This window comes from Cyprinodon variegatus, unplaced genomic scaffold (genome assembly GCF_000732505.1).
Source record: "Cyprinodon variegatus isolate N-32 unplaced genomic scaffold, C_variegatus-1.0 Scaffold119, whole genome shotgun sequence".
Taxonomy (NCBI): domain Eukaryota; kingdom Metazoa; phylum Chordata; class Actinopteri; order Cyprinodontiformes; family Cyprinodontidae; genus Cyprinodon; species Cyprinodon variegatus.
The window spans coordinates 993737-1019458 of record NW_015150572.1 but is presented as its reverse complement, the minus strand read 5'-3'; the positions used below and the strand labels follow the sequence as shown (position 1 = coordinate 1019458).

The 25722-nt window shown below is 40.3% G+C and overlaps 3 protein-coding genes across 5 annotated transcripts in view; 1 reads left to right on the top strand and 2 right to left on the bottom strand.

Annotated features, from left to right (window-relative positions):
* Positions 1-1815, bottom strand: part of aadat (aminoadipate aminotransferase) — a 16290-nt gene extending 14475 nt beyond the window's left edge. The window contains exons 1-2 of one of the 2 annotated variants that reach the window (XM_015375485.1): positions 1641-1815; positions 1256-1327 (exon numbers count right to left, since the gene is read on the bottom strand). In XM_015375485.1, the coding sequence (XP_015230971.1) occupies positions 1256-1322 (67 nt within the window). In that variant the 5' untranslated portion in view covers positions 1323-1327; positions 1641-1815. Of the gene's footprint in view, positions 1-1255; positions 1328-1423; positions 1558-1640 lie in introns of those variants that run through there. The other variant, XM_015375486.1, reaches the window with a different exon arrangement.
* A 143-nt stretch (positions 1816-1958) lies between these two features.
* ino80b (INO80 complex subunit B) lies at positions 1959-5331 on the top strand. 2 transcript variants are annotated; one of them, XM_015375489.1, is made up of 5 exons: positions 1959-2322; positions 3175-3373; positions 3450-3592; positions 4314-4450; positions 4601-5331. In XM_015375489.1, the coding sequence occupies exons 1-5, from the start codon at positions 2283-2285 to the stop codon at positions 5063-5065; spliced, it is 984 nt and encodes a 327-aa protein (XP_015230975.1). In that variant the 5' UTR covers positions 1959-2282; the 3' UTR covers positions 5066-5331. The 2 variants fall into 2 exon arrangements, with proteins under 2 accessions (XP_015230975.1, XP_015230974.1); XM_015375488.1 differs by having other exon boundaries at positions 4278-4450.
* Positions 5332-5373: 42 nt separating this feature from the next.
* Positions 5374-25722, bottom strand: part of intu (inturned planar cell polarity protein) — a 22396-nt gene continuing 2047 nt past the window's right edge. Inside the window, 17 exon segments of the mRNA XM_015375484.1 lie at positions 5374-5898; positions 5901-5967; positions 6087-6229; positions 6956-7145; positions 7235-7329; positions 7503-7910; positions 7987-8079; positions 8178-8396; positions 9353-9415; positions 9584-9637; positions 9838-10021; positions 10152-10229; positions 12680-12769; positions 14737-14855; positions 17914-18129; positions 22629-22714; positions 24876-25474. Coding sequence (XP_015230970.1) covers positions 5845-5898; positions 5901-5967; positions 6087-6229; positions 6956-7145; positions 7235-7329; positions 7503-7910; positions 7987-8079; positions 8178-8396; positions 9353-9415; positions 9584-9637; positions 9838-10021; positions 10152-10229; positions 12680-12769; positions 14737-14855; positions 17914-18129; positions 22629-22714; positions 24876-25474 — 2758 coding nt within the window. The 3' untranslated portion in view covers positions 5374-5844.

Here is a 25722-nt window from a genome sequence, read left to right as displayed (position 1 = left end):
TATCTTCTAATGAATATTTACAGCATGTGCTTTTCTCTATACATTTAATTTGATAGCTGGGAAAAATATTGCAATATATAGTGATATTGCAATATTGTGACTATATGGTTTTTTAACCCACATATCGTGACAAATGTAATGCACGCCTATGCCAATACTCACCTCTAATCAGGGTGTCAAGTAACGAAGTACAAATACTTTGCTACTGTACTTAAGTAACTTTTTAGGCATCTATACTTTATTGAATTACTTAATTTTCTTCCTACTTCTGACTTCTAATCATTACATTTTCACACAATTTTCTGTACTTTCTATTCCTTACATTTTTAAAACAAACGTTACTTGTCACTCTTGGCTTCGGTTCAATGTTTATAAATATTTATTTCACGTCATGTGAGCCATCCAATGCAGATCATTGCCGCCATCCACATCTAGTGAAAACTAGTGTAATTGGATGAGTCATATAACACAAACACTCATTAGTTAGCTAAAGGAAATCATCAGAAGCAAGCAGGTGTTCTTCAAACTGCAAACGTGAATTGTCTATGCCATGCTACAGTGTTGGATTCAGAAAAAGATGTTGAAATGTCTGAAAGGTCGGACACAGGCGAGAGCGAATGGGGGGATGGAGACAGAGACCAACAAGACCTCCCTCATCTTTGGCCCTATCTCAAACAATTTTTAGAAATAGTTGAAAGATTGAGCTTTTAATTCATATAGTGGCATCTGGGTGTTTTATTTTTGTAAAGGTTACTCTATACTTTAAGCACATACTTTTTTTTACTTTTACTTGAGTAAAGAGGTCAAGTTGATACTTTAACTTTTACCAGAGTGTTTTTAAACTGCAGTATCTATACTTCTACTTAAGTTACAAATGTGTGTACTTTTGACACCACTGCCCCTAATCAGAATCCTAATATAAGTTTATCCAGGTTTTAGTCAATTATAACCATTAGACTTAGACAGATTTTATTTTGTCATTTTGTACACACAAGTGTAAAGAAAAACAAATGTTGTTAAGTGCAGCTCTCTAGACTATTTCATTTTTAAAATACAGCCTTGATAAAGGCAAGCAGCAGTGACAGAAACATTGTGATGAAAAAAAAGGGATGTAAACATATGGCTGTATATTTACAGTTCCAATATTCAGGTTTAATCTGTTTATTTATTTATTTATCCTGTAACATGACCAGAAAACTTTCCCAGTGGGAGTAACTGATCTTTGGTCAGCTGGTTGTGATGGAGAGATACTCACTCAGCAGTCTGATGGGGGAAGGCTTTCTGGCTCCACTGACTGCTGTCAGAAAGCGAGCGTAGTTCATGGTTCCTGGGAAATTACAAAAGCACCAAACAAATCAGTTGCTCAGACTATTAACCACATGTTATATATTCAGTTAAGGTCCTAAATGACAAGCTAATCCACCTGTAGAGTTTTTTTTCCTTTATGAGATAAGGTATATTTTAAGTCTAAAAATGCATTCATAGCCAAACCTGATCTGATTTTTTACGAAGCATTAAACAATAATGACACTAAGAAAAAGGGCAGTGAAGCAGCATAACGAGGAATCAATCGGTAGTACCAGGAATAATAAACACGGCTAAACATTTATAGGACACACACTCATCTACTCGTAACTGACCTGTGTTTGTGTCGCGCTCGCTCGTCCCGGTGGATTGTGGTTAATGTATTTCTCTAGCGGCCAGCAGCTGTTTCCCGAGATACACCCTCTTAGCTTAAGAACAAACGTCAAGGACACGTTTAAGAGCAACCGAACGGTGTTATGGAACAGGTTCTTTGAGGAAAAAAAAAAGGCTGTTAATCTTTACCTGTGTACGTTCCAAGCTTTTCGGCGATTCCTGTTTAGTCCATTAGGGGTCAGCAGCAGTGAGTAAGATCTCTCCATTGGCAGGAAACGGAAATTACGTCATATATATCGCTAGCTTAGCCCGTGTTATCTTCGCTTTGCTAGCTTTCAAATATGCTAGTCTTAATTAAGAATGCTGTCAGCTAAAAACAAATACTTTTTTAAGTCTTAAACAGCTATTTTAGTTTTTTTTTCCATGTATATAAAGATTTTATTTGAACGGATACACTTTTTTGTATTCCGACTAAGGGGCTAACAATAAACACTATTCGGAACAGCCGCTAATGTCAGTTAAAGTTGAACAATGATTCCATGTCGTCTGTTGCGGTAGAAAACGAAGCGAAAAGAAAGACATTTAGATAAAATCTCGATCTGCGTTGAGATGTAGAGCTGCAAACGTTGTCTTCTGTCGTTTCAATGGGAAAACGGAAAGACATGATTCACCCCAGGTTTCTTGGCAAGTAACGATTTTTTATTTTTTAATAATTCAACACTTATATTTGAGGTTTCCACGCATCTTTTTCTGTCTGATCTAGTTTGTAGTTAAATTATTTTTATATTGGGTAAACTGGAAGGTCTATGCTCCATGCAGGGTAGTTAGAAACTAGTAATGAAAATGACCGTAAACAAACATGAATGGGTTATTTAATTTTCTTTAAAAGTTACAGTGTTTTATTTTGTGGGACCAAAAGCAGGTAGCAGGTATTTTAATTTGGTTTGATTTCCAAATTGTACATAAAAATATAAAGTCATAACATCAGTTGCTAAAAGAGATGAACATTGTCAGTTTTCCCTTATTGTTTAAACTGGTAAATTCTTTGTTTCACGCTGTGAAATCATCAATAGTAAGGATGGAATGCCTTTAAAAACATTAAACACAAATATACTTTTAACCAAGTTTATTTAAAGACTTATAGGGATTTTATGTTGTACTGTCAGGTAGAATCGTGTGCCTGACTGGAACGTTTGGCACATTTTTCGGTTTGTCTTTGTCGTTTACATTATGTTGATTACTTAAAACATGCAAACAACAACAACAATCTAATCGGCATAGAATTTCTATAGATTTCATTAGGGAAACAAAATAAGGTATTGGGCTTCTATTGCAATTTTGTTTCTGTACTTTAAGAAATTAAATAACCCTTTTTAATGTTATTATTCTTGGTTTCTTAAGAGGACATCCAATAACCGAAATTTGCATGGATCAGGAAAAGACAAATATATTAACAATATTGGGAATTGATTTAGTTATTTACTTCTGTATATTTCTTTATGCATTTATTTATATTTCTCCTCTGGCCATCTTTAGGCGAAGGCAGCTCCAGCCTACACAGCATCCACAAACGGAAACACAAAAAACACAAAAAGCACAAGAAGAAACATCACAGCTTTGCTGAGACCCCAGAGCCAGAACCGATCCCTGTCCCTATCCCAGTCCCGATCCCTCGGCCTCCGTCTCAGTTCAGGCTGAAGATCAAACTGGGAGGGCAGACTCTGGGCACCAAGAGGTTAGCTGAGTCCTAAGTGTTAAAGTCAGTGTTCATCTGGATACGTGATTAACTGATGGGAGGATGTTTGTTCCAGTGTTCCCACCTTCACGGTCCACCCTGGCGTGGCTCGTCCTCCCTCACCATTGATGATATTAGACAATGATGTGGACGACGATGATGAAGATGACGACGACGATGAACCCTCTGTGCCTTTGGAGCAGTATCGAGCCTGGTTGGGTAGGTTACTTAAAGCATAAAGTAAAGGACCAAAATCTATTTCGATCTGTGCTGTTTTAAGGTTGAAACTATAAAATAAGTTTCAAAGCTCAGATAAGCTCCGATAAGTAGGAAAAAAAACAGATTGTCTGTGTTTCTTTAGTTTTTGCAGCCAAACAGAAATCTAATCTAAAATTAAAATGTTTACATTTTGTTATATGCTTTCTCTTTGAACTGTCTATAAATATACCGTCAAACAACTCTGGTGATTTAACGTCTTGAACTGTTACCTGAGGGATAGGGCTGGGTGGTTGGGCCTTAAAATCTTAACACTGAAATTAACGATAAAAACACTCTTCATTATCCTTCAAAGCTGTTGTTAGGCAACTGTACAGCTGTGGCTGTTTGCCGAAACAGTCATAGCCTCACAAATACAAGTCCTGCTCTAAAAAATACCACATAAATTTACAAAAAGCTTCTTCAGGACAGCCGTTATATAAAGAGGTGTGATTTATATCAATAAAGATCCCATATTAGTTGCACTTAATCATAAGAAAAAAGGAAAGTACAGTATAATTTTTTTTTATTATCTCCAATTCTAATTAATCATTTAGATGATAAATTAAAATTGTTATAATGAGTAGAGGGTTAGGGTAATGATCACACCGCTTTCTCCCTCTGTATCCTTTTTTTCCTTGGATGTCAGATGAAGATAGTAACATGGCTGCGTCCCCTCTGCCAGACATCGACTCTGACTCCATGCTGGGTGGGCCTGTGGACGAGGAGGAAAGGTGGCTGGATGCTCTGGAGAAGGGAGAGCTTGATGACAATGGAGAGCTAAAGAAGGAGATTGATGAGTCTCTACTCACTGCCAGACAGGTGAGATAAAGGCTTAAAGTACAGTCAGGCCAATAAGGTTTGGATTAAATCTTTAAATCACAAAAAAACCCCACAAAAGTTAGTGTTTTGTAACATTAAAAAGTCCTCAAAGTATTATTACTTATAAACTCATGAAACTTTCCTCTTCAGAAAGCCCTCCTGCACAAGCAGCAGAGTCAGCCTCTCCTGGAGCTGCCCATGGGCTACAAGGAGAAGGAGATGACGGCAGAGATGATGCAGAAACGGGAGGAGAGGGCCCGGAAGAGACGCCTGCAGGCCGCCAAGAAGGCAGAGGAGAACAAGAACCAGACCATCGAGAGACTGACAAAAACCAGCAAGGCCAAGATCAAAAGCCTCAAAGAGAGGAAGTCCAAGCAGAACCAGTGTCCCATGGTTCGCTACAGCGACTCGGCTCAGGGAATAGCCATCTCTTTCCCAGCAGGGGTCCCCACTCCGTCACCGGCACCTCCGGTTCCTCCACCTCCAGCTCCGGTGAACTGTGGCGTGAACGGATGTAGCAACCTGAAAAAGTACTCGTGTTCAAAGACAGGGGTCCCCCTCTGCAGCCTGGAGTGTTACAGGAAGAACCTGCAGCTTGTGCAGAGCGCAGCTTGAACCAGAAAAGTCCTTCAGATAACTTAATGTGAAAGGAATAGTTTGACAAATGAATGAACTTTCTGTGTGGTATGACTTCTCAATGACTTTGTTTTCTGTACTTATGGTTTTTTTTTGTCACAGTGTGAACAAATATTTATCATTTCTATCATGACTACAGAGATGAGGCTTCCTAAGCTCTGAAAAAAACAGAAAAAAGAAAAACATTTTGCTTTATGTTTAAAAGACATTACCTTCTTAACTCAAAATCCAGCAAGATCAATGAAATCTATCTTGAAATCAATAAAAGGCTGTGGTATTTTATAATTATGTCAAATAGTGTTTATTATGTAACAGTTTTCCCATATAAAACTATACAAAATTTAAATTAAAAATAAACGTTTAGTACTTTCCATACAGAAAGTGAAAAAAATCAATCTAGCATGACAGGCTGGAGATTCATGCAGCAGCATCCTTTCCTTTTTACTGGTATAGGTCAAGTTCACAGCACAAAAACCAGCTGGTGATAGTGGGAGGGAGGTATTCACTGGGTGAGACGCTCACCAGGCTTAATGGTGAGGAAAAAAAGGCACTGAAGTCGAGGTCTGCTTGTCATTTATAACACAAAAAGCCTCAGTCATGCTCCACTGCTTATCTGCAGAAAAAAACCCATTTAAACTAAAGACCTTTAAAGATGGAAATCACTGTTAGGATCAGAAACCTCTACAGTAATCCTGAGATTGTGCAGGAAATGGTCTCATTGTCTTCAATCTATCAGCAGTCCTGATGAGGGTGACGCATCATAAAGCCAAACCAAAGGACAGTCTGAACGCCATCTCTACAACGCCATCTCTACAACTTCTGGCACAGAGTCATGGAAGCACACATAGAACTCCTGAGGAACCGGCTCCAGCAACATCCGCCTGGGAATGAGAACATAAAGGAGTTTTAAAAGAAGAATGCTTTGATTTAAATCCTCCAGGAAAGTCATTTTTGTTTAACATTCCCCTGACTATTGGACACTTTATCAGCACAGACGTACCCGATGACCCAGTAAGTCATGGTGGGGGCGGGTTTCCTCTGGTCGGTCCAGTTCTCTGGCTTACACTGAAACAGAACCCCGTGTTCTTTAACCGGACCCAGACCCCAGCCGGACCTCTGAGGCCGTTCAGCTGCACGGCGACCCTGTGAGAGATCAAATAAAACAGACTCATTCAAACTTCCCCCAGCAGAGAGTGCAGGGAGAGAAACGAGCTTCAGATGCAAAGTTTTCTCCCTCGCATGCAAAACAGATAGTTTTCACTCCCTTTTAAACTTTGCATATCTAGTCATTTTACAACCACAAACTCTAGTATTTAATACCATAGAAGAATCTGTCATGTTGAGTTGTGTATTAAAAGTAAAAGTTAAATCTGCTTTTAAAATGTTGCTCAAATAAAAATCTAATCATTGCAGTGTGCATTTATATTTTTACTGCAGGGGAAATGTTCATGTGTTTGAAATAGGGCTCAATTCAAATTTTAAGAAAATTCTGGAGCTTGTTTTTATCTGTATCTAGCTTATTTAAAAAAAATACTTATAAAAATCAATCTTTAGGAATTATTATGAGAATTAATTTGTTTTTATATCTCTAATTTCTATGGTCCAGTCAGATCCAGGATCTACAGCAAGGCTTCAAAAATGACAAGATTGGGAAAACTTAAAGGTGTGAATGCTTCTATCCTATGTATGATGGAGGGATTGCTGCCTTTATGGCAGCAATGTTAAGGCAGAATTTTTAATAATATAAAGGAACCAGAAGAAGCTTCCTGATGCTTTAAAGACGAGCTGAATGGACAGATAAATCCATCATTTTGCTGAACTTGGTTGGATTTCTGTCATTAGTTCTTCCTCTCTAAGCTTTCCGCTCACCCTGGCCGGCAGGCTCTGTTGGAAGGCGGCTCGTATGGAGAGGCAGCAGTGGTGGAAGTTGCGTATGAGCTGAGGGTGGATGGAGCCGCTGAGCTGAGCCACTTCTCTGTGAGTGGGAGCGATGAAGATCCCCTGCACAGTCTCCATCAGGATGTAGTGAAACAACGTGTTCTCTGTACCTGAAGTCAGTCTGTAAAGACGATTAGGTCATCGTTTGTGAACTGAAGTGATTAGATATCTAAAAACAAGCCGGGAGGAAAATTATTCGCTATGACTGACTTTATGGTGTTGTACATTTCCTCTGTCTCCCTCTCAGTCAGGGTCTTCTTTAGAGTGCCGAGGTAGAAAGGGTTTGGGTGCTTCATCCTATATGTCTGGAGAGCGGGGAAAAGGAAGGGGTGTCAATGAAAGGGAAATGAATTTGTAGTTTGACTTGGATGGTTTGAGGATTCTAAAATATCCTGATAGACTTTAGACAGATCAAGATAGTTTGGAAAAACACCAAATCTCCTTCACTAAATTTAATCTGAGGATGCTACAGCTGTACCTTAAAGAGGCCTCCGCTCCCATCAGACCCCAGAGAGTCCCGCCTCCCTCCAAGCCTTCTCGCTGAACCCGGGGTGGAGTGAGGGCTGATGCTTTGAGCCCCTGATGAACCGGACCCGGACCCCGCATCCATCTGGACCTCACTGTCCAACAAGCTCCTCTGTGGGCTGGACCTGCGGGACTTCTCGCCGAACAGGCTGCGCCCTCGAGACCCGGATGGGGACCCTCGAATGGCCCCGGCCAGCTTGCTGAGGACGGGGGAGGAGGACGCCAGGCTGTCGAGGCGATCCCGTGTCGTGGAGGCAGGGAGGAACCAGTCGGCGCAGGACAGACAGGGAGCGGAGGGGATATTGAGCCGCTCCTCCATCCCTGCCTCCAACGCCTCCAGCTGCAGAAGGGTTGCTTTCACCTGAACACACAACAGCTCAATGTGGATGATTCCCAATTATCCATTCCAGTTTCCATCAGCATGCAACCACACCTACCTGATCCACATAAACACAATCAGGTCCTGGAGAAGCCAGAGCTGGAGACGCACACCCCCCCGCCTCCAACAGCACACACTGCATGAAGTGTCTCTGAAAATGGAGGCAGAAAACAAAGCAGGACCGATCAGACCGCTCTCGCCTTACAAAAGCAGCGTCCTTCTGTCAGCAAACCCCCTCCTCTTCCTCACCAGCCCCACTATGAGGAGGAAGTGTCGTCCCTGAGGCTGCGTGAAGCCCGGCGCTGAGCTGACGCCTCCGTTGACTCTCTGCTGGGGAAACACTTCTCTCCAGATGACGAGCTGACCCACTCGCTGTTCTGACGCCAGAGGCAGCAGGCAGAAGTGTTGGCAGTACAGACACACGTCCAGCAGGTCCTCCTTAGGGAGGTGGTTGGCGATCAGGTAGGACTAAGGGAGGAGAGAAGGTGGAGGATTCAGCATCTGACATGTAGAGCAAGCAAAGAGGTGCTTGATAACTAGAGGAGATGTAATGATTTAAAGCTCAGGTAGAATCTGTTCCCAGCGCTCTACAAATTAGGCTCTGTGGGAAGAAGTCTAAAAAATACTTGAATCTGGGGTAAAGGTCCAAATTCCAGAACAACAAACCCAACCATCAGTCAGAGCTGCAGTGGGACGGTTTGAATCAATCTAGGGCTGCGACCAACAGTTATTTTGCAAATTGATCAATCTGTTGATTATATTTTTCATTTAATTGACAATCTGATAGCAAGAGGTTCTTAAAGAACACTTTTCAACTTGAGGAGTTCTACATAGAGGATATTGACAGGCAATTTTTTTTTTCTACAATTTTTCTATAATTGCTGCTCTAAGATGGTTGCTCTTTCAGCTCAAGGCATGTTTTAGAGTCTCTATAATCCAGTTAACGATTACTTGATTACTAAATGAGTGGACGATTAATTCAATAATAGATTAATCACGATTAATGTGATTGTTTCAGCCCTAAATCAGTCACAGACTGTCTTTGTTTATCCGACCAAGCCTGAGCTTTCATTAAAAAAACATCAGTCTGTAAACATGTGATGCTGTCAGAGGCAGATCCAAACACACCAGTTGCATTTACTTGCAGCAAATGGTGGGCCTACAAACATATGTGCTCACATCACTCTATCCAATGCTCCCATTTGCAGTCATGTTGCTCTGATATATAACATCATCACAACACAGGGCTGTGGTTGTTGCAGAGGAAGACATCCAAACATTATAAATACACCTGGTGTAAACAACCTTTCATATCTGCATCTGGATCATCTACAGTTCGCTGTAAGGAAAGTAGATGCTGGTTTGTGGAAATGCAGCAAAATGCAGGCAAGCTTGTTTGTGCTTGTTTTGGCGTCGATTCCTACCTTGTAGAACAAACAGGAGCCGAGTATAACATAAAGACGCCGCAGGCCAAAGAAGTCCTCGGACTGTAGAAAAGAAAGGAAAATGAGAGTAAAAGAGCATTTAAAATAAGACAGAAATGTAACCTTAATATGTTAGATGTTTTGTAATTAGGTAATGTGTGTTTTAAAGAGAACTTTCTTACATTTTTATGGAAAATGTTTCATATCGAGGAATATTTCAACCATTCTCACCATTTCTCCAAAGTCAGAGGACTCAAAATCAGAGAGAACTGTGTCCACCTCCATCTGAAAGGGAGTACGCAATATTAAATCACCAGCACACACTTCCATACAGCATGTTTAGTCCCAGTTTCCACCATCATTTCACTAATTTAAATTAAATTGTCGTTCCAATAAGTGAACACAAGAGGGCCCCTAAGCTGCACAAAAGTACAAAAGGACCAGACACTTTGGCTCCTGAGGTGTGAGTATTCAGATGAGCAAACCTTTATTTCAGGCGGCAAAGTGAGCCATTGGACAGCCGGAAGTCCGTCCAGAAAGAGGCTCCCTGACACGTCCGGCGAAGAAGGGGAGGGGCCTTCCATCAGGCGCCAAGGCTGGATGAGCTGCTGGAAGAACAAGCAGAAGAAATGGTCCAACCTGGGAGCGTGGTCCACCTTACAGAATGCGCTGCAGGAGACACATGCAGGATGTCAAATGCACGTACGACGCTAAATGAGAGCGACCACATTCCAAGATCCAAGAAGCAGAAGTTTAAAAAAGACAGATGTCAACATTTTGTTATTGTAGAGAAGCTGACCTGTCCAAGGAGCCGTACATCAGTTTTAACGTCCGCACCACATCACCAACCACCGTCTGCAGAGACAGCAGAGGAACCCTGCAAGGAGACGAGCAGAAAGTCAAATGCATACCCGTGTGAACCAACAGCTTCGCCATAGAACGTGCTAAGCCAGTGTTAGCAACCGAAAAAAAATTAAAGTATAGTTGAAACCAAATGTTGACAAACACTTTATAAAGAAATGCATTTTATTCTCACTTTCTGACACTAAATCTTATTGTGTCAGTTGGGATTATGAAATGATTTAAAGATTTACAAGAGCATCAGAAGTTTACAGACATTAGCATTTGCATAGCAAAGTTCTCACAATAGTTTACTGGATTTTAGGCTCATTTATGCAGAGAAAGAGTTAAACCAGCTTTGTAGGCCATCTTGGTTACCTTTATATCCCTGCCCTCATATTTTCTAAGCGACATACCTGGCATCTCAGGAACAATATCTTTGATTAAAGCCACTTTCAGATTGATTTAGCTAACCTTATTCTTATCTGTTTGAAATAACAATTTGTACCTAATACCCAAGCAGAAATCTTCAGATGTTTCACTGGTTTCTGCTGCAGAGCATAGAAAAAAAAAAAACTCATCATGATGCTGCCACCCCCTTACTTCACAGTTGGGCTGTTTTTTTTGTTTTGTTTTTCATTGCGGATTAACACTTCCCACAGTAAGGTCTTTCTGGGTGCACTCAGGACATGTTGGTTTCACATCTCAGCCAGTTCCCATATGTTATTTTAAACGAGGTCTTATGTTTCCACAAAGAAGCTTCACAGTGCAAACCATAGTTCACCTTGGGAAACGCAGAGTTGCTGTTCCTTTCTACGTGAACCGTTGCATCTCCTCTGGGCGTGTCAAATCTCTAGACATCAGAAACACTAAATATGGGGAGAACTCAACATTTTGTTTTATTTTGAGCTTGTCTGTGTGATTTAATTACCGGGGAGCTTTAGGCCATGCAAACAATGCCATGTTGCAATGGATTGATTCAGGGATAATGTTACTTCAGGGCTGTGAGGTTTTTGTCGCTGCCCTGATGTTCAGAGGCAGCTAGGCGGCTGAACCTCTGCCTCTTCACTACTCCATGTGACTCAACAAAATATTGTTCTTCTTCTATAACCTGGTTTTATGTCACTGGTTTTGATATTTTGCCGATGAACAGGCTTTCTCACAATGCAATTAATTCCCTCCCAGCTCTGGATCCTGAGCAATTCATATTTATGTTGCTAAAGGCTTAGACTGCCAGAGGATATAGGGTCCCCATCAACACCTTTGTTTATAGATGTTGGAGCTTGGCCTGTTTATCAGTGTAGTCCTGTTTCTCTGACTGTGACTAACTGTATGTGCTCTCTTTATCCTCTGACATGGGAGCTGTATCTCTGCTTCTTTCTGTATCTCTGCTTCTGTCTCTTTTAACCCCGGTCGGTCTCGGCAGATGGCCGCTTACACTGAGTCTGGTTCTGCTGGAGGGTTTTTCCTGTTTAACAGGAGTTTACATCTCCACTGTCGCTATAAACATGACTGGTGTGAGGGATTGCCTTTGAGTCAATGAGTCGATTCAATCAACTGGTTTTCCTTAGATAAAAAACTCTGAATCATTTTGCCTGTGTTATCTAGTTGAATTGTCTCTGTAAAGTGATGACATTTTTTATGTATTGGCACTATAGAAATAAACTGAATTGAATTGGATAAACTGCATTTGTAACAGGCATTGGTTTTGGGGTCCTGTAAGGTTTCACCGTGGGGATCTGCTCCAGAAACCATATTGGCCAGGATACGAAATCTCAAGGGTGGAGAAGCATCAAAAGGAGCAGAATATTTGAGGTTTCACCTTAAAATAAATTAAGTAGAAAAATGATCAAAAATGTGTTAAACCGTCACCTCATCACCCTGGTGTTCCTGAAATGTTTAAAGGAAAGTAATCTGACCTTATAGAAAACCCTGCATTTGAAAAAGAAGGAAGCATACCCTTCATTTAGCAAATAAAATGGTAAATGTCACCTAAAACAAGATAAATTTATTTTTTACTAATTCAATACAGTTGTGTGTTATTCTTTTATACATATACCTCCTATACAAGTGTCTAAACATGTGGTTCCAACTGTAGCTGCATAGCTGTCATGCAGATGCAGCCATTATCTTCTCCAGCGTGGGTCATGGGGACTAACTTGGCAATCATTGCTAATGGAAGTGGCTCTTTCCAAGAACACCCGCTCCTTTAAACAAGCATTCATCTTCCAAACAAAAAGGGTAAAGAGAAGCACATGTTTAAAACCCATCTGAAGAAAGCAGATGGGCTTTTCAGATTGCCCTCTTAAATCTTGCCTTCTACAAAAACATATTTTAAAGCACTTTAAGCAACAAAGACACAAGAATCTGAGTCTCATTTTTTTTCTTTCTTAATAACAACAGACAACTTCTGTTTGTGTAATAATGGTCTTACAGATAGATGTGTGTGTTGCATGGGTGCGTTTGTTTTGTGCTGCCGGCCTCTACCTCTCAGCAGGAAGGCCCACGACCAGCAGGTTATTGTGCTCCTTCCAGTAGCCAACGTGAACCAGATGTTTCCTGAGCAACAGAGACGAACTGAGCGAGGGAAAAGGAGAATGGAAAAAGAAAAGAGAATGCTAAGGCCAGTGGATTAACTCAGCAGAAATTTCATCAACTTCTAGAAGAAAAAACTCCAACAAAACACACCTTAGCAACTAACTATTTAAGGTGCTGTTAGGAAGATTTCATGCACTCACTGGTAGCACGTTTGTCGCTAATTTCTGAAATTAATTTAAACAGCTTTTATTTCCTACACAGATTTGAAGTAAAAAAAATTAGCTTCTGCAGTTTTTAAGAAAAGGATCTCTGAGCAAATGCTTATGTTTCATGCGACTGATGTTCAGACAAATCCTCTAATTTCTAGATAAACCTCCAAAAGCATTTGTTACAAAAAACAAACACGAAGTTAACTTTGGTAGGCCTTTTTTTTTATCAGTGTTCTTGGTTCAGGGGTTCTGGCACTGACCTCACTGTTAAGAACTGATGGTGAGCTTAATGGTTTAAAAAAACGAGACACCAGGATCTTAATATGACCCTGCTTTATTGATCCTAAAGGAAGATCTGATCTGGTTTGAGTTGTTCTTTTGTTTGAAACAACCTTTTATCTTCAAGATTCAACCATCTCACTCAAGCGGTTATCCTCAGATTAAATGAAATGAGGTTGAGAAGTGCAAGAACCTATGAATCACAAAGACCAAAGCCTGCAATGAACCATAAACTCCTAAAACACCTTTTTCACTCTAAACACCCTCAATGGATGGAGCAAAAACATAGCATTAAAACGCTCACCTCTAAGTAGGGGCGCACCGATTGCAGGTTTCTGGTCGATCATTGATTCCCAATCTTTAAAAAGCCAGATGCCGATTTGACTGCTGTAGGTAGCGGATCTGCTCAGGAGGTCGTTACATAACATGATTGGCTGAATGTTGCCACGTGGTGTAAACCATAGTGGTTGCCCAGACAACGATAATAACATCACTCAGCATCCGTTAGCGTGTCTAATCACCGATGAAGTGTTACCTGATCGATAACAAAACTGAAAAAAAATCTGTTTATGGTAAACAAAGTAACTGCAAGATTGTAGTATAAAGGGGGAGAGCTGGGTAGCTCTTAGCTTGTTCAGTTAGTTATATTAAACTACACTACTTTTGAATTCGTATCAATAGCAAGCGTTTGTTTTCTATGAGTAGAATAACTGTTGTTTTCTTCGTCTAAAATCTCTATGAAAGTAATTTTTTTAGGATGTTCCATTTGTCCTTCCTGCCCTTAGATCTTAATAAAATGAATAAAAATAAACAGAGACTTTTTGTGTCACCTTGTTAAAAGGAAGAGTTCAGTCTTTCTTAGAAGGCAATACTTTCCTTCAAGACTGACAATTATTGTTTTCTACTTTCGGCTACTTTAGATCGCCAATGAAATGTAAAATAATTGCATATATAGGTAATAATATGTTGAAAATCCAAAAGAGATTCGATCCTTAAGAAACGGGTGCAATATGGTTTGTCCGAGTGGAGTTGCCATATGTTGACGTCATAAGAAGGGGCGGGGCCCTCAGCAGATCTGGTACCTACACCGGTACAGATTCTGATTTAAAAACTGACACCATCAGATGTTATAAAGGTCATTTAATATTTCAAACTTATTTTGCTCAAAGGCAATAATCAGGGCGTCTGAAACAAGGAGCCCTCAAGTATAAATCAAGGTTTAGAGCATTGAAAGTGTGTGATTTTAAGATCTTTGCAGAAGTAGGTAAGATCGGTGGAGAAGATCGATTTCATATCTAAATATCGACAAATCATTGATCTCCCAAAATGAAGGACATTGAGGCCAATAAATCGGTGCACCCCTACCTCTAATCATCAAGAGTTAAGTATTGTGATGTTTGATCAGAAGACAGTTTAAAGAGCCTCAGCTGAGCCTTTCAAATCAACAGAAACTTTACCAAGTAGTGGTAGGTAGTGAGGATTACAACTTGACTTTAAAATCTTTTTTTGCTTTATCACCTGATGATCTGGCCGCCTGTGACGTTCTCCAGCATGTCACACAGAGTAAGGAAGATGCCTCTGACTCCTTTCAGCTGGCTGGACGCTTCAGACGTCGGATACTGGTATAGGATTTCCTCCTAAAGAGATGGACGGCTTAGTTTAGAAACACTCCTGGTAAAACACTGCTGTGTGTTCTGAGAATTACATATGAGACTTAGAGTAACATCTCTGGTTAGTCGAACAAAAAAAAAAGGAACATAATAATGTGTTTTTGGAAATTTGACTCTCTAAACATCTGCTTGGTGTCGAACTCTGGATGTACAAACGACTGGATGTTTAAGATACTTCAGCAAGGCTTGGCTGGGTTCAATCTAACCAACACATCTCTCTGGAATGAAAAAAATATATCTGAAGATGAACAGAAGAAATGAAAGTTTGAATTTCCGGTGCTGAGGGGGAAAAAAATCGACTTATTTTCACTGTGTTCAGACCCTTTTTTTAATGATATAATGTTACAAATATTAACTTTAAAGCATCTTCATGGGAATTTATTCGACAGAACATCAGAATGCAGTCAGAAAAATAAAAAAGTGAAATTTGAAAAGCTGAAAGGTCTGGCCTGCATGTGAATTCAGCTCTTTTCACTAAATAAAATGGAATAAAAACAAGATAAAAACACAGAATTAAAGAGAAAAGAAGTAAAATGATTTGCCCAGCAGCAAAATCATTGCACCTGTTAAGAAATTTAATCAGAGATACATGGGTAAAATATCAAATATTAAGTAATATGAAGTGAAATATTTTATGTTTTGATCACCGAAAAAAATGTTAACCGTCTGATTAGAAATTACATATTTTAATTTGTCACAACTATAAAGAACTTCTGTTTGAGCGTACAAACAACTTTCGGTTTATTATATTATTTTGTAGAAATCTTGTAGAAAGCTTTGCTTCAGCTGGTTGATTATGAGTTCAGTCGGAACTTTGACACAAATGTTTTCCTGTTTCCATCCATCCATTTTCTGTCACGCTTTATCCCTGCTGGGGTAACGAGGGGTGCTGGTGCTCCAGCTGTCTCCGGGCGAAGGGCGGGGTACACCCTGGACAGGGTAACACAGAGACACACTGGACAAACACCATTCACGCACACACTCACACTTAAGGAGGATCTAGAGAAGCCATTTACCCTAGCAGTCATGTTTTTGGACTGTGAGCAGAAGCCGGAGTATTTTCATGTTTCTTCCCTATCAAACAGGAACTCAACTAAAGCATAGTGTATGTATGCGGGCATTGAAAAGGTTTATTATGCATCTAGAGTATCATAATTTTATAATTATAATTTACAACATTCTGGCTATTAGGAGACGAAATGTCAAATGTTTTAAGGGATGTCAATACTTTTGTGAGACGTTTTTCATCTTTGTTGACAATTTTCAGAGAATAGCTGGTTTATTAGTATTCCAGTTGGTTTGTGGGAATTCAAGGAATGAATGGTGGGTGTGGGGACTGAAAACCCTGAATGAACTAAATCTTTTGCAACCGTAGCAAAAGACCCACAAAAGATATTGACCATTAAGTCAGGAATGCATGCCGGGAGGCTACTGAAGCGTTGGAGCTCGTATAAACGTGTCGCTCCAGAACCAGAACTCCAAACTGCAGCCGCTGCTGAACATCTCGTATTCTACCACCCTGCAATCATGAGACCAAAGAATCAAAGTCACGGTTTAGAGGGTTAGTGAACAACACCGTCATTTAAAAACAAGCACTGCTCTCCTTCGCTATCTGTAGTTTAAGTCAAGATAAATAAAAGAATCTGGCTCGCAGAGTTACAGAGGGGGGAGAAGGAGAACAGCAGAGGACCATTGGACTGAAATCAGTGCACCACAAAGAACATGTAATTACACTGTCAGAGGGGCTCTTCACAGCAGCAGTTTGCAGCCAGCAATCTGTGTCCTGACTTACGATGGAGTCTGCAGCGACTGCGTTCTGATAAAAAGAGAGATCTCTCATTGCTGTTACGCTCTGATCCAAAACAGATTGGATTAAGGCTCCACAGAGTGCGGCTGACAGCTTCAAATCACAGATCATTTGCTGCAAGAAGCCGAACTAATCGTGACTTTCCCCCCCCCCCCACTCCAACTCGCAGATAGACGCCCTGGAGGTCGTCCAGAACGGCAGTTTCCAGAAGCGATCTGGAGGAATTTGCTTTTGATGCTGTGATTTCTTTTACAACTTTTGTTCTTAACAGTCAATTACCAGGATCCGCTCTCTGAGAGCGAGGCTAATTAAAGCGGCCTGTGTTAAGTACTAATGGAGGTTTATAAGGGTTGCTAAGAGCCACAATAATTATCTAATTTCTCCTAGAATTTACTTTCCTAGTGGATGGAAAAGTCTTTAAGCTCCAGTGTTTGAGCAGACACAGCCCTTTTCTTCTGTTCACTCTGCAAATGTGGTTTCATTTTTAATTGTTGGACATAATAACCTGGCCCACTCCGAGTCTGTCCACTCTCAGCATCTACTGCATGCAGGGCTTAAATCTTCTCAGAGTTTCCTTAAAATATCCCCAGCTCTGAACAGCAACCTGCTTCCACTCGACAACTTCCAAGTTTGCTTTAACAAAAGAGCCCTATGTTTAATTCTACAGCAGCAGCCCTTTTATTTGCATGGGTTTATTTTACTGGCAAACACTTCGGATAATCGGTAGTTCTGATTTTGCTACAATAAATAAAGATGATTTGGTTGTGACACCAAAGTTGCATTGCTACAAATGAAAATTGCCTGAAGAAAAGTGGTCCCTCTCTATCTGTTATGTCGTTTATACCATAGGTATCCTGATCTGCAAAACATCTAAACTACAAACATATTCGTACTGTGAACAGACCCCCTGCATGAAGGCTGGAAACTTTTAGGTTTATAGGGATATGAAACCTTCCAGTTTCTACTTACTTCAGCCAAAAACTCCTTTCCTATTTGGAAACTTAATGTATATATTGTCATAAAAGAGCTTAATACAAATAAAACTGTTCTTTTCCAGATGTTCTATCATTTCCTTTTACATTAAATGAAGAATTAAAACCAGTCTATAAACCACAGGAGGAACAGCCTGACAGTTTCATAATCCTGTGTATAAAATATGTGCTTTAAAAAGGAGCTTTATGTGTAACACTTCCTACCACTGGTGGTGCATGAACTGACCTCCTCCTGCAGAGATGCTGAGTCTAGTTTCAGTGAGAGGTACATGACAATATGAGGGGTGTCTCCTATGGCCATCTGGAGCTCAGCCATGTCCTCCCCCCACAACAAACGCACCAGCTGGCTCGCAGGTGGAGAGGTCTTCATCATATGGGCTGTAGAGGAGTCGCTGGGACCCCCCTTATCTACTAAATCCACCGTCTCCAACGTTAGCTTCACCTGAAGGAAGGGAAGAGGACCATATATAGAATTAGGTAAACAAGGAGACTAAAGATAATAATCATTACGGGAAATATATGGGACCAGTAGAAATATATAATAAAATAGAGTGTAAAAGAAAGCAGATCTAGGTATTAGTCATTGCATCTAACAGTTAAACCTCTCTTAGGTGCTTCAGATATATCTAAAAATTTCAGTTAATGTTGATGTGTCTAATTAATCTAATTAACCCTTTATAGGGCAAGTTACCGTTTTTGATCCCTTGCACACCCCTTACAAATGGAGTCCCATCCTTCCCTGAGTGAGGTCTAGAAGCACAAGATCTATATCCAGCCATTTAGCAAAGATACTGCTACATTGCTGTACATCTTATTTTGGCATTTGATCAATTAGTGATATATTACCTACTGTAAATTAAGTCGAAAAAAAAAAAGAAAGTTAACAAGTCAAGAAAAAAGGTTATAAGCTAATTGAAAAGTTAACAAGTTAATAAGCCTAGTTAACAGTAATATTAGGTTTATAAAGTAAAAAATGTTTCAGTATCAGCATTAATGCCTCTAAGGTTGGGTTGTACAAAAAAAAAAAGTGTTTCTTTCACTCTCAGTGTTTTTCATGAATTTCTTATTTTTATTAATATATTTGGGTAAGTTGGCGTTTCTTGTTATTACATTGACAGAAATTTTTACCATCAAAATATCCATATTTTTTGAATGTTGCAAAGGTAATAAGGTCATGTCCTGGATTCCAGTAACACTACTGGCTTGACATTTTCATTTTCAATGCATTTAAGTGAGCGCCCTATAAAGGGTTAAAATACTTGGGAATGCCAGCAAAATAACATGTGAAACAAACCCCTCACTGTTGATAAGCCACTTCCACAGTAGAACACAGTAGTGGCAGCATGATGCTGTGCAGAGGCCTTTCATGAGCAGACTGAGCAGCTCTGACCAGTATGATCGGTTTGGCAGTGGGTCAGTAATGGTGTGGGGTGGCATTTCTTGTAAGGGCCTCAATGTGCTCACCAGAGATAACATGGCTGCTATTAGGTACCGAGCCATACACAGAGTATAAACAAAACAAATTTTTATTTTGTACACCTTTCAGAACATTTCCATTCTATAAAGTCAGTGAAAGAGAAAAAAACATGGTGCAAAAAATGCATTTATATTGAAGTTCAGAGCATTAATATATATGGTGCAGTTTTGCAGTATTTTGTCTTGGTGTTATCAGTGTGATGCAGAGTTTGAGACATGATTTTGAGTTTTTTTTTCAACAGTTCTGCTGTCTGATTGCAGTTGGGAAGAAGCTGTTGTTGAACCTGCTGGACCTGCATCAACTGCTGTGAAGGGAGAACAGTCTAAAGTGGGGGTGTGAGGGGTCATTGATGAAGTTATGGGCTCGGGACACGCAGCGCTGGGATGAAATGTCTTTAATGGAGGGAAGAGGAGCCCCGATGATTCCCTCTGCTGTTCTCACCACTTTTCCCACTTTATTCCAGTCTGAGAAACTGCAGCCTCCACACCACACAGTGAGACAGCTGGTCAGAATGCTCTCTATGGTGCTTCTGTAGAAGGTGGTGAGGATGGTTGAGGGCTGGTGGGCTCTCCTCATCCTCCGCAGGAAGCACATGCACTTCTGTGCCCTTTTGATCAGTGAGGTGGAGTTTACAGTCCAGGTTAGGTTGTCTGTGATGATCAGCAGAAACTTGGTGCTGCTGACCACCTCTACAGCTAAGCAGTTGATGAGCAGTGGAGCGTTGTTGTGATGATGATCCCCTTCATCTTCTCTACATTCAGGATCAGGCTGATATTGGGAGATCATATGCTAGTGGGGTTGGCTGTGGGTTCCTCCTAATGTAGGACATTGCTAGTGTGTCAGCATTTCCTGCAAGATGAAGGCATTGAAGCTGTGGACTGGTCCACCTGTTCCTCAGACCTGAATCCCATTCAGCACATCTGGGACATCATGTTTCAAAGGACCCCAGGAAGATTAGTGGCCATTTATTTGGCAATGCCTGGGCATTCTAGGGAGGTCACACAGGCGAATGGAGACCACACACAATGCTGAGCCTTATTTTATGAAATTTGGATCAAACTGTAAAGAGTTTTTCCGCTTTAATTGTGTGTGTGAGTCCAAATCCAAATCCTCCATTGGTTAAATTACATTATAACACAGACTGGCGACTCAGTGAGAGGAAAAATGACAATAAAAAAACAAAAATAGCATGAAAAAGTCTTTGTGAGTCAGTGGCGGATCTCTCCTCACTCTGCATGCTTTAGTGTTGTTTGGTAAATAGACTGATTAATATAGAGCTTTTCTGGTCATGCTGACCACTCAAACAGGCTTTACACAATAATCGCAAAAGGAACACAATGATGCAGATCGGCAGGTAGCATTTATGTGAGCAATCAGATTGGAAACAGACTGAGGAGTATAGAATTACAACAAACACACATTGTGGTGACTTTCTAAATATTTTTAAAAAACGTTAAAGGCCTTTGCTTGCTTTGCTGCTATTTGGTAATCGGTCATTTTAAGACGTTGAAAACAAAACACAGCTTTGTAGCATGTAGGAACAAACCTACTTCAAACCCTGTTTCTTTTTACTAAAAGTTTTAGAAACAGATTTCATGTTTCTCTGTTTTTGTTTTCTTCTGAGAAATGATCTAACAAAGAGCTTTAAACACATGTTTGTGTTTAAATTCCATACTTTTCTGGACATGATGAACGGATGCAGTGGGATCTGATAAAAAGTCTGGAAAAAGTCTGGATTTTCTACGATTTATTTTCTTTTTCCATACTTTTTCCAAACCTCGGTTATTATAAAATTAAATTCTAGACTGTCCATGGAGTCTAGAATTTGAGCATTGTTTGGGTGTTGAGATATGAAATAAAAGCCGTAAACACGTCTTAAGCCTGAATATTCATCTCTTTGAGTGCACTGACCAAATATAATGTTTAAAAAAAAAAAAAAAGGATCAAATTACTATGTCAGAGATGTGGAAGCTATATTTTTCTAATCCAACAGTCTGTGCAGAGCCTGTCAGCTCTAACCACAGGCCACCGGCCCCTCCGACAGGCCCCTACATCACTGCTGCCAGCTATTTTAGCCACTTTTACTGGAAGACTGTTATTACAGAAGCAGTGGGCAACACTGAATCATCATGTGATGAAGCGTTTCCACTTATTATTCTGATTAAATAACCCGTCCAAGAGAGGAGTTCGGATTACTGCTAACAGGATTTAACTGGACCTTTGCCTTTAATTATTTGGGATCTGTAAACGATGCGAGTGAAATTGACCCAAGTTGCATCAGAGTAAAACGGAGGTAGGAAAACACCAAGGGAAAAGCCTGAATGGGCAAACTGCAGCACTTTCCTTCATCATAAATTATAAGGCTGTGGTTGGACCTGAGTGTGCTTTCAGTGAAATTCCAGCCTGTTGATGTCAGTCATTTACCGACCATCCGCCGATGGACACACACACACTGGAGACACTGTAGTTAGGGTTAGAAAATGGCACAGTGGACTGACTTTAATGCTAATATTCATCCCTCCTGACATAATAAGCTCTGTCTCTTCCATCTGGGACGGCCGCCGCACAGAAAAACCACCCAACATCAAACTCACGCTAAGTTAAAAAATAAATATCCTTCTGTCAGCAATGCAACCCTATTTCAAGTCTGAAACGCATTCCTCTGCCCAGGGAAGTGTGCTATTTTTCCATAAAATCCTCCCCTGCATGTAATTTGGTTTCCGACTTCCATCTTCTAATCAGCCGAGCCTCCAGTCCCGCAACAGTTTCCTGTGGCGCCAGAATTGTCACGCAGCGGTCCGGCCGACCCAACGTGCTTTCGCCTTCAGCGCTGCAAACGGTCTGTCATTTGCAAATTCCTGTTTATTGATGGTTTGTTGTTTGGGGGGAAAAAAATGCTCAGAAGAAGAATCAGGACTTTTTTTTTGTTTTGTTTCTTTTGGAAACAGTCAAAAGGTTTTTCTTTTTTGGTTACTGAATCTGTTTAACCACTCTTCTGTCTGCTTTTATAGCATATTCGTGGCCTTCTGAAATCCTGAAGCAAAAGGAAAAAATTTAAAAAGCAGCCAGCGTATGTAAAAGTGTTTTAGAAAAGCAAAACCACTAAAATATTAACTCATTAGGGCTAAGACAATTAATCGATGACATCATTAATTTATTACTAAATTAAATGCTCTATCCAGAACTTCTCAAGTAGAAAAGTGTTAGTTTCACCTGCTTTAATTCCGTAAAACCCGTAAAAACTAATAACCCGTAAAAAAATCTTCTTTAAAGAAGATTTCGCATAAATCTTCTTTAAGGAACCTTTGGCTATCTGATTATTATTCGATTAATCTAAAAAAGAATCAACAGATGAATCGATTTGCAAAATAATCGTTAGTTAAGGCCCTATAACTCATTAAGTAAATGTTGGCATTAAAAGGGTGCCTGGTCATAAGGGGGTTTAGAAATAGGAACACACTGACCTGTGTTGGTCCCGGGATGCAGGACAGAACCCTCTCGATGTTTTCAGAAGTCACATCAACGTCGTCCACCGCTAGAAGCACGTCGCCTAGAAAGAGTTTAAAAAAGCCTTTAGTCTACTTAAGATGGTTCTGGTACCTCTCTGCAAAAATAACCTATGAGAGATTCATAAACATTATCTGTTCTTAGCTGTCTAAAAATATCTGAAAGTGTCCATTTCTCCCCCTATGAATGGGTTTAGAAACATTTTAGTGACGTTTCTTTATTTTCCTGAATCCAATGAGGAAAGGTTAAACAACTTTACATGCTTCTCATCGAGGCCCGTCCACTTCCATGACAGTGATTGCAGCTATCTAGCTCCTCTAATGATTTAAACGTGTTGCTTGAACTAGGAAATAAAAAGCAACGGGTGTCGGTTATATTCCCTATGATATCTCTTTAGACAAAACACTGTATAAAGCTATAATAACCATCTGAGTCATAATTTGTTGTTAATCATTCTGCACACAACTTATACTGTATTTTCTGCACTATAGGCGAATTGTAAATGAATGTTTTTTATATATAGGGCAAAGGTCGTCCTCTTGCTTCCTCCACTTTAATACCATCAATTTTTCAATGTTGGATTCTCTCTCAGCTTCTCTATTCCCGTGTTCTACTGCTGGAGTGACTGCCTTGAGTTTGAAGTCTGCGTTGTAAGCGTGTCTCTTGACAGGTGCCATTTTGGGATCCTTATACACACACTGTAAATTACAGTGGAGCGCAGTATGTAAGCCTTAATACAGAGAGCGCTGTGGCTTTGTAGTTTACCAAAGTCACAACAGAACATTTTGACAGAGCGCTGTGTGCCTTAATCGCTTTGAGGTCAGTTAGCACAAGCAGAATAAAGTGATGTTTAAGGTGCTCCGGATTATAAGGAGCACTTTTGTTTTTAGAGGAAATTAAAGGCTTTTAAGTGCACCTTATAGGCTAGAAAATACAGTACAAAAATTCAGCTTCCAGAGCCTTACAAAGGTATTGGAAATTTCTTTATTTTTCCACATTTTTACATAAAAATGCATTTAAAGTATTCTATTAGATGTGTTGGTCTGAACTGGGGCTGCAGCTAATGGTTATTTTGCAAGTCGATTAATCTGTTAATTATTTTTTCGATTAATAATCGGACAGCCAAAGGTTCCGTTAAGAAGAAGAAACTAAATTTTTCAACTTGAGGAGTTCTGGACAGAGCTTACTGGTAGACAAATAATATGTTTTTTTTAATTTTAAATATAATATATTTTTATATATATATGTTGGTTTTTTGCTTTACAATTTTAATTACTGCTCTAAGTGGGTTTCTCTCTTAGGTCAGCATTGGTGGTGGCTCTACCATTATTGTGACGTCACCCAGAAAAACTAACCTATCACTACTTGCTTCTATAACGAGTTCAAGGAGGTCTCAGCTGAAGACGGTGGAAAGAAGAGCGCTCCATCGCAAAATTATCATAGCTGTGATCGCACGGTTCATAGCTCTGTCCGGCGCAGCCTCCATAAAGGGAGTTATTTTCAAATAAGTAAACCCAAGTACCGATTATCCTGGTGAAAATGTATCCTAAGTTATTTTTTTATTTTGTTGCAAAACAAAACTATGATCTTACTTTTATTAAGATCAGATGTTTCTTTCAAACCTTTGATCCTGTAGTGAGTAAATATCTCATCCATCTAACTTTTTTGTACTTAAAACAAGTCGTTATAATGTCAAAAGACATTTATGATGGAACCAGGTTTAAATCTGCTGCATTTTTAAGATAATTAAAAAATAAATATAAACAATCCACTGGACCAAATTTGAAGACGTTTCGCTTCCCAACCAGCTTTTTCAATTCAAAATGACAGGAATCTCATTGAGGCCCTGATTTGTTTTGAAAAGATGCAAATCGGAACAGACAAAGGGGTCCACCCATTTGGAATGGGGGCCGTTTGGCTTCTTTTGTTAGACTGCAATATCCCATACCCATCTAAGTGTCTGAAATTTGGTCGTTAAAGGGGATCGTCACACAGGCTGAATAGACAAGGTCCTCCACTCTCCTGCACTCTCCTGTGTTGGGCTACTGTATAAAACCTCAAACTCAACGCTATTCCTGACATTTTGAATTGAAAAAGCTTCCTGGATGGGAAGCGAAACATCTTTTTTTTGGAATGACTATGACCTGGATGACTGAGAACCTTTACCAGCATTTTAAAGATAACTTAAGTAAGGATGGTCTTACCAATCAAAATCTGACCGCATTTTATAGCTGGACTGTTTGGTATTAACCCTTGGACAGTCAGTCTACCCTCCTGTTGGACAGCGCTCTGGTCTTTCTGAACTGCAGTCCAGGCAGGTCGATGTACCACCCCCAGGAGTGCTTCCAGCAGTCCTCCTCTGTCACACAGTGGTGTTGGCGAACTTGCCAGGCGTTTAGGGTTTAAGTAGACACACACTTCCTTCAGTCGTCGCTGGTGAACAGTCACGCCCTGTTGCTGGCCTGGCTGGTTCTTTAGGATGGAAGCTGGAGGTGATGAAGTTGATTTGCCTCTACTGCCATCCTTCCCTCCTTTCCTCTGAGAGGAACGCCGTTTCCTCCCCAGGATCCTAGCAAGCTTTTTGAGCGCAGGCTCGCCTTTCCTTCGCGAGCCGCGTCTCTCTGTGTTAGTCTGTTCTGTGATGACCTCTGCCTCCTTTTCACTGAAGCGGACGTGGTTGGTGGATAAACACTGGTTGGTTGCAACACGGGCCAACGCTGCCTCTTCCTCTCCCTCACTTAGCTCCAGGTAGAAAAGTTCCCCGTTCTTCTGAATGTCATCCAGCCATTCTGGTTCCAGGTCACTAAGACAAAGCAGAGCATCACAAGACAGGATGAACACAAACCCTGGTAGAAAACATGGAGTCACTACTTCCGTTTCCAAGATTTGAACAGCAGACGATGACAGCTATTAAGAGTTACGACTCAGAATCTCAGGGTCAATCTACACTGTTCCAACAGGAAAATGAATGAGCAAAACATCCATATTTTCAAAATAAAGACAAAAAGTCTTCAGACTTGGAAAGCTGGTGGAGACAAATAACAATTGAAC